The following is an 8,097-nucleotide window of genomic DNA, read 5'->3' as shown; positions in this document are numbered from 1 at the left end:
TTATATGTGACCTTACATTTTTAATATTTCACCATAGAGCAGGCAACATGGGCAGATACAGAAAGGACAACAGCAAAAGGCAATATTCTACAAAGAAACTATTTCACCACTCAAAATGAAGCAGCCTTTGAGTGAAGAAGGATCTTGTGTTGGCTTTTCTTAAGGCACTTAAATTAGACATTTCAAATTTACAGCAATATAAAATCCAACAATTTAGCATCTACTCTCTTGAAATAATGACCCAATTAAGACACACCACTCATATACACAAAAAGAAAGGAAGCCCAGAAATAAGAATAATAAGGGCTTCAGAATAACTTATTAATACATGTTCCCCAAAAGGAGTTAGAAAACTAAGCTGGTAACAGTTCTACAGAGTAAAAACACATGCAGATATTTCTGAACCATAAAAGAAGCAGGGATAGTGATTGTAGACCCAGTTGAACCTTCACACTGGAGTGAGTCTCCAAGTGAGGGTTCTTCTCTTCAAAAGTAGTGAGATTATCGAGATTATCAGCAAAGTTCTCTCTTCTTGGGAGGGATGGGGAGTGGTCAGGTGTTAACATTTCAGTTCCATGCACAATCAGCCAACACAGGGACCAGATGTTGAAAGGATTCCAGCAGCCAGAACCCACAGCCCTCACTGCATGGCACAGAGGCTGTGTGGCAGAAACTCCTGCACGTAGGTAGCAGCTGCCTTGGAGAGGTAGGTCATTGTGCCAAATCTGCCACTGGGTGCGCTGTCATACAGAAGAGTACAGATGCCAGATGCAGGATCCTTTGCCAACATGACATCATCTGCGCCAAGGGTTTTCTATTTGGTTTTAAAAGATGGGAAAACAGTGGGAAGAAAGGTCACCAATCCTACTAAGCCAAACTCTGATGAATACACCTCAGAACTTCCTTCCCATTGCCAATTCTTTGGCTGTATAAGCAGAAGGGGCTCAGAGTTATGAAGGATGGATATGAATTTCTACACATGGCTTTTGTCACTAGACTCTAAATTATTTTAATTACTATTTAGAATTTTCTATTATAAAACATTTTTGAAAATTAAATATCAATTAATAATTGGTTAAATGATTCATGTCTGTTAATAACAGAAATAATGTTAGCACTTGGAAATAACCCAGGAGAACTACACAGGGACTTCCACCTTCTAGTACTGCTGATTTTGGCTTATATTCCTTCATATAGTATTTGGTTCCATTTCTTTATAAACCACCTTAATTCAAAAAGACTGTAGACATTCTAAATCTAAAGTCTATGTCTAAAATGGTTTATATTTTCTCATATGTGGCCTGATAACATCCCAGAACACTTAAAACTAGGACTGTTTAGAAAATCTTGGATATTTTGTCTTCTGTCACAGTGGGTAAGAGAAGGAAACATTTGTTGTATGTTCTGGGTATCATGTAGCCCAATTTGGTCTTGAACTCACTATGTAGCTGAAGCGGGCCTTGAATTCCCAATCCTCCTGCCTGCAACTCCTGGATGCTGTGACTGCAGGTGTGCACCACATTAGGGAACCTACCTGTTCTTGAAGGAACAAGTCATTGGCAATATGTACTATTTTTTCCACAGCAATGATGCTTCCAATGCTATGAATTTCAATATCTGCCAGCATGGTAAGGACAAGGATGGCTTCAACCAGAAGCTGGCGGTATTCTGGTTGAGGTACACGATTCAGGACAGACTCCACATGGACAGAGAATTTAATCTCGCCTGGGGTCATCTGTGATAGAAAAAGTGAAAATCAATTTCTAGAATCCCATCACCCAAGAATATCAAACCTTTTCTTTTAAGTGCAGTTATTTTGGGGTAAGTAGATTGAGAAATGCTTTTTGGTAAAATTGTATTGTTTATATTCTATAGAAGCAAGTATATTTGGAGTCTAAAGACAGGTTCAAAATTTGTATCAGGAGCAAATGACTTTGCATATCTTGGAAATCTCTAAGTTTGTTTCCTTATCTATAAACTTTCTGAGAAAGACATTCCCTTCTTAGGTGTCTTACAAAATTGAACTGAAAAATCAAATTAAATAATGTGAAAGTTCTTTGAAGACTCCTAAATGTATAAGGCTTACATTTTTACTATCAATATTTTAACATTGTTTAAATGCACAGAATACACCTGTTTACACAGGTAGTATGGTGTTCTTTATTACACAAAAGGCTTGTATGCAACAGTAGAGGTCTAAGACATTACACTTCACATTCAGTTCCGGCACATCCAGCTGATATTGCAACACCACCAGTTTTTGAGAATTTTATATTTTCTAAACTTACTAGTCCTAGTTTGTTAGTGCAAAATAGCAAAACATATGATAACCAGTGTCTGTGTTTCATGGCAATGTCTTCCAACCATGATTATTTATCAGTGTTAGTCTAGATTAAAAAATTATAAATGCTCAGGTTTCCTCTCTGGAAACTCTAATTCTCTAAGTTGGGAAAGAAAGTTACTCTAATACAGAGGTTCTCAACCTGTGGGTAGTGACTCCCCCTTGGTGCTATGTTGTGGAATATTACTTTAACTATGTAAAGGTGTGTTATATTTGTTTATGCTGCATTTAACAGTGTAAAGATGTATTGCTTTGCCTGCCCAGGGCATCTGATTGGTCTAATAAAAAGCTGAGCAGCCAATAGCTAGGCAGTAGAGGGACAGACAGGGCTGGCAGGCAGAGAGAATAAGTAGGAGGAGAGATCTAGGCTGGAGACAGAAAGGAGAGAAGGAGAGAGAGAGAGGAGGAAGAGAAAGGAGGGAGGAAGGAGAGGGAAGATGGAGAAAGGAAGGAAGGAGAGGGAGAGGGAGGAGGAGGAGGGAAGATGAAGAGGGAGGGAGGGAAGGAATGAGAATGATGGAGAAAGAGAGGGAGACATCAGGGCCACCCAGTTAGGCATCACCAGCCAGCTAGATGCAGAAGCATGAAAAGGAGGACATAGAGAATAAAAGAAAGGTAAAAAGCTCTGAGGAAAAATATAGATGAAGAGAAACAGGTTATTATGAAGAGCTAGTGGGACAAGCATAAACTAAGGCTGAGCATGCATAATTAATAGTTTCCATGTCATGACTTGGGAGCTGGCAGTCCAAGAAAGTTTACTACAGGGGTCACATAGCAGATATTTACATTATAATTCATCACTAACAAAATTACAATTATGAAATAGCAACAAAAACGATTTTATGGTTGGGGGTCACCACATGAGGAAATGTATTAAAGAGTTGCAGCATTAGGAAGGTTGAGAACCCCTGCTCTAAAATATGATTAGATGTCAATATCAGCACAGGTCTAAAAGTATCCTATTGGAGAAAGGTTGGGGTGAAAGAGATGGGAGAATATAAGAAGCCATTCATTCTTATGTTTGTCGCTTTTTTGCCTTCTCCAACTCCCAGTCTCACATAGAAAAAACTCAGTCATTGCAAAAAGTTATTCTTATTAATAAAACAAATAGTTATCCATGTTTATTATGTGTATGTGTGTGTTATATACATGTATGCAGGTTGGCAAATGTGGAAGTCAGAAGCTGACATGATGTAGTAATAAGGAACGGCGGGCTGCATTCCCACCCAGATCCCGGCTAGATTACCCGGAAATAATTACACAGAAACTGTATTCATTTAAACACTGCCTGGCCCATTATTTCCAGTCTCTTACTGGCTAACTCTCACATCTTGACTTCAACCCATTTCTAATAATCTGTATGTCACCACAAGGTGGTGGCTTACCAGGAAAGATTCAGCATGTCTGACCTAGCGGCTGGCTGCATGGCGTCTGCCTGACTCTGCTTCTTTCTCTTAGAATCCTGTTCTGTCTACTCCGCCTACCTATGTTCTGACCTATCAGGCCAAGCAGTTTTCTTTATTAATTAACCAATGAAAGCAACAGATAGATAGAAGACCCTCCTACATCAACATGAGATGCTTTTCTTAATTGTTTTCCTTTTTTTGAGGCAGGGTCTCTCACTGAACCTGGAGTATTCCATTTCAGCTAGACTAACTGGCCAGCAAGCACCTGCAATACACCTGTCACTACATCTCAGTGTTGGCATTACAGGCTTGCATAGCCATGCCCATTTTTATTTTACATGGGTGCTGGGGATGCAAACTCAAGTCCCCATGATTACTCAGCAAAATAATTTACTGATTGAGCCAGTTCCCCAGAACCATATTATTATTGTCTAATATTCCCATTCCATTGTTACATCCTTCATGCATTTCGAAGTCAATTGATTTTAGCATGAGTAGTAAAAAACTCAGAAACAGATACTGGGATTCAAGCTGAAGATCAGAAAAGCCAAGCAGCCAGCCACTAGAGAGATATTACCTCTACCAAGGCTCAGACAAACAAAGGGGTGATCCTGCAATGCTCTCCGCCAACCTCAGATTCCACACTTTGGTGCATTCCTGTCTCTTCCCCCTTATATTCCTCTCTCTGCCCAGCCATACTGCTCCTGTCTCCACCTCCCTAGTGCTGGGATTAAAGGTGTGCGATCCCAAGTGCTGGGATCACCTTTGTGTGAGCTCTGTTTCTCTTTTAGACAGATTCAATCTTGTGTAGCCCAGGGTGGCCTTGAACTCACAGGATTCCCTCTGTCTATCTCCCAAGTCCTGGGATTAAAAGCATGTGCCACCACTGCCTGGCCTGTATGGCTGACAAGCATGACTGCTTTGCCCTCTGATCTTCAGGCAAGCTTTATTTGTTAAAACACAAATAATATACCACTATAATTGATTCATAAAAGGATGGGTGTGTTTTTTGAAAACTAATTGATATATTTAGCTTCAATAATATAAATTCAATAAATATCAATTTCATAATTGATAACTGAAATATTTCAGACAGGCAAGCTTTCCATCATGTATATGTAAAGGATAGAACCTTACCTCCCTTGTGGTTGAAGAAGGAAGAACAAAACCTTCCACAGAAAGTCCATGACACTGCAAGGTAGAAAAACATGTTATGACCAGAGACGAAGTAAGAGCTGGGAGGCAAGAATGAAAGACTTCATATTTCTAAGTGTGCTTCACGGGTTATGATTTGAGCAACCACAGGCCAGCTAGAGGTTCTGTAGTCCATGTGCCCAAGCATGGGTTCATGATTTCTAAGTGCCAGGATTCAGGATGGGAACCATAGTTCGTCCTCTTCTTAGGGTAGTGGAGTGGGCAGGGTGGGTCTTTCTGGGATAGAGTAGACATAAGATTCAGAGACTACCTAGAAGAGTATCATGCAGGTCCCAGAGTCATTACCAGGAGGCCTTCAAGGCCTGGCAAGATGACTTGGCAGCTAAAAAGTACTTGCCAACAGCCAAGCAAGCCCAATAAAAAGAGTTTACTCCCATAATCCCAAGTAAAGGAGGAAAGGAGAACCTACTCCACAAAGTTGTACTCTGACCTCCACATGTATGCTATGGTATGTGCTTCCTACCATAGTGTGCACATGCACGCGCGCGCACACACACACACACACACACACACACACACACACACACAATTTTTTAAGAAAGAAGATAGGCCTTCAAGAGACTTAGGCTGCTGGACATGACTCACAGTATATATTAATGTACACGAGCCATTTCTACTTGTTCTAGTTGAGTCCCTTATCAATACTCTTATCCTGCCCTATTCTTCCACCACCTTTTAACATTTTAAATACATTATTTACTGTTTATTACTTATTGCAAGTAATATAAGTTCCACAAGAACAGAAATTATTGGCTATTTTGACTTTTGCAATAGGAACACCTACAACAGAGTCTGGTATACAGTAGATGCTCAATAAATACCATTATCATCATTATCATTATTTGAGACATGGTTACAAATCACCTAATCAGTCTCAAATTCACTATGTGGCTGAGGTTGTCTTTGAACACTGGAAGTCCTGCTCCACCTCCCTAGGTTCTTCAAGTACATTTGTGGAGCACCATACCTGAATCAATAGATACATTAAATTCTTTACTCTATTAATCATGTACTTTAGATTTCAAAGAAGCCAAAACACTATATAAAACAACCACACATGAGTGACAGGTTTACTGACTCTTTTGGACAATTACATGCAATATTCCATACTCAAGTAATCTCTGTACAGACAATTAGTAGCTTTGAAACATGTCAGAATTATTGTTACATTCATGCCTGGAAAGGCATGTGTTCTATCTCTTACTTTAAGACCCTAAGTCTGGTTGGTTAAAAAAATAATAATAACTGAGTGTGGTAGATCACAATTGTAATTCCAGCAGTCAGGAGGTAAAGGCAGGAGGATCTATTCAAGGTCATCCTTGTTTACTATGATACCAGCCTGAGATATATGAGACCCATCTCAGAAGAGAAAAAACAATCTGTATTTGTATAAATGAACCAATCAATGAGCACAATGGTCTTCCTGGCCCTCTACTATCACTACCATAATGGTGTGATATGTCCTTACAAGTCTTTTATAAAATATGCTTTAGAAATAGAAACAAATATTAATCACACCAAGAGTTTTATTTGGGTCTGGTGTGGTGGTGCATGCCAGCAATCCTAGCACTCTAGGAAGCTGAGGTGGGAGGATCTTGAATTGGAGGCCAGCCTGGACAATAACAAAATCCTGTCTCCAAATAAATAAATCAGAGTTGGAGAGTTGGCTCAAAGGTTAAGAGCATTTGCTACTTTTGCAGAAGACTCAAGTTCAGTCTCCAGTACCCACATGATGGCTCACAACCAACTGCCTCTAACTCTAGTTCCAAAGGATCTGATGTCATCTTCTGTCCTCTGTTGGCACCACATATGTACACACACACACACATACACACATGAATGCATGCATGCATGTATGTGTGTATATATACACACACATAAAATGATTAAATATAAAAAAAATTAACAATAAAACAAGAGTGTGCTTTAACTACTAGTATCATTGCAGCTTTCCATTACTTTAGTGGTTTTCATCTAAGAAAAAATATCAGTAAGAGCAACTTCTGCAAACTCCCCATATACTTCACTGTTTTGTTTGTTTGTTGTTTTGTTTGTCAAGACAGGATTTCTCAAAGATCAACTTGCTTTGCCTCCAGAGTATTGGGACTAAAGGCATGTGCCACCGTTCTTGCTTCCACCTACTTTAGGGTAGTGACATATGGATATGAATAGCTTAGAGCTGCAAATAACATTTCCACCCTCATAATAACAACAAAGAAAGTGAGCTACTTAGCATCACATTATTTACTCGAAGCAAATGCAGTGCAAAATCTCACAATGCTCAACTATGGCCCAAAACAGAGAGGGTATGATTTTTAAAACTTTATTTAGAAACACTACCCCCGGGTAATGGTGGCTCACACCTTTAATCCCAGCACTCGGGAGGCAGAGACAGGTGAATCTCTGTGAGTTTGAGGCCAGCCTGGTCTACAGAGTGAGTTCCAGGACAGGCTCCAAAGTTACAGAGAAATCCTGTCTCAAAAATACCAGAAAGGGGAAAGAAAACAAAAGAGAAAGAAATAATACTACTGCAACAATAAGAACAATAGAGTAAATTATTAATAATGCCACAGTGATAAATCAATTTTTCCTGTTTTTGTCATGTAATGGTTATGCCACATGTCAGCAAGACATATTCACAATTTTAAGAGGGGAATAAAGAACAACACTGTGTTACACTCACTTTTTGCAAAATTTTCCATACTTTTTGATAAAATCCGATCGGTACTCTATTTAGTGCTCCATCTAGTCTTCTCCGCCGTTGCCATTGACCTTGACGACTGTCTCTAGATGTCTGTTGACTATACACAGCAGGAAAGGATCCACTACTTGCAGCAATACAGGCTGCAGGTGACTTGGGAGAAGAAAGAATGTAAGTCAAAAGTGATCACTGCCCACGTGGTCAAGTATCATAACAGTTATATTTTAAATTCAAAACCTGCATGTTCTAACATATAACAAAGAGAATAGTAAATACTCTATAAAATGAGAAAGCACATGAAAGAGTCAAAGTAACAATGTGACTAAAGCTTGTAGTGTTGTAACATTGTATAAACATTTAAAATTATTTCGTTTATTTGTTGAGATTATAGTATAATTACTTCATTTCCCCCTTCAATTTTCTCCTTCCAAAGC

At 39.2% G+C, this 8,097-nt stretch overlaps 1 protein-coding gene across 4 annotated transcripts in view; it reads right to left on the bottom strand.

The window, feature by feature from the left end:
- Phka1 (phosphorylase kinase regulatory subunit alpha 1) overlaps positions 1-8,097 on the bottom strand; it is a 127,531-nt gene continuing 119,434 nt past the window's right edge. For all 4 annotated transcript variants that reach the window (XM_087902654.1, XM_087902651.1, XM_087902652.1 and 1 more), the window contains 4 exons: positions 7,646-7,816; positions 4,885-4,938; positions 1,535-1,735; positions 1-814 (listed from right to left, as the gene is read on the bottom strand). In XM_087902654.1, coding sequence (XP_087758780.1) covers positions 641-814; positions 1,535-1,735; positions 4,885-4,938; positions 7,646-7,816 — 600 coding nt within the window. In that variant the 3' untranslated portion in view covers positions 1-640. The remainder of the gene's footprint in view (positions 815-1,534; positions 1,736-4,884; positions 4,939-7,645; positions 7,817-8,097) is intronic.

Source organism: Myodes glareolus, chromosome X (assembly GCF_982192425.1).
Source record: "Myodes glareolus chromosome X, mMyoGla1.1, whole genome shotgun sequence".
Taxonomy (NCBI): domain Eukaryota; kingdom Metazoa; phylum Chordata; class Mammalia; order Rodentia; family Cricetidae; genus Myodes; species Myodes glareolus.
The sequence above is the reverse complement of the archived record's forward strand: the minus strand, read 5'-3'. Positions and strand labels throughout refer to the sequence as shown.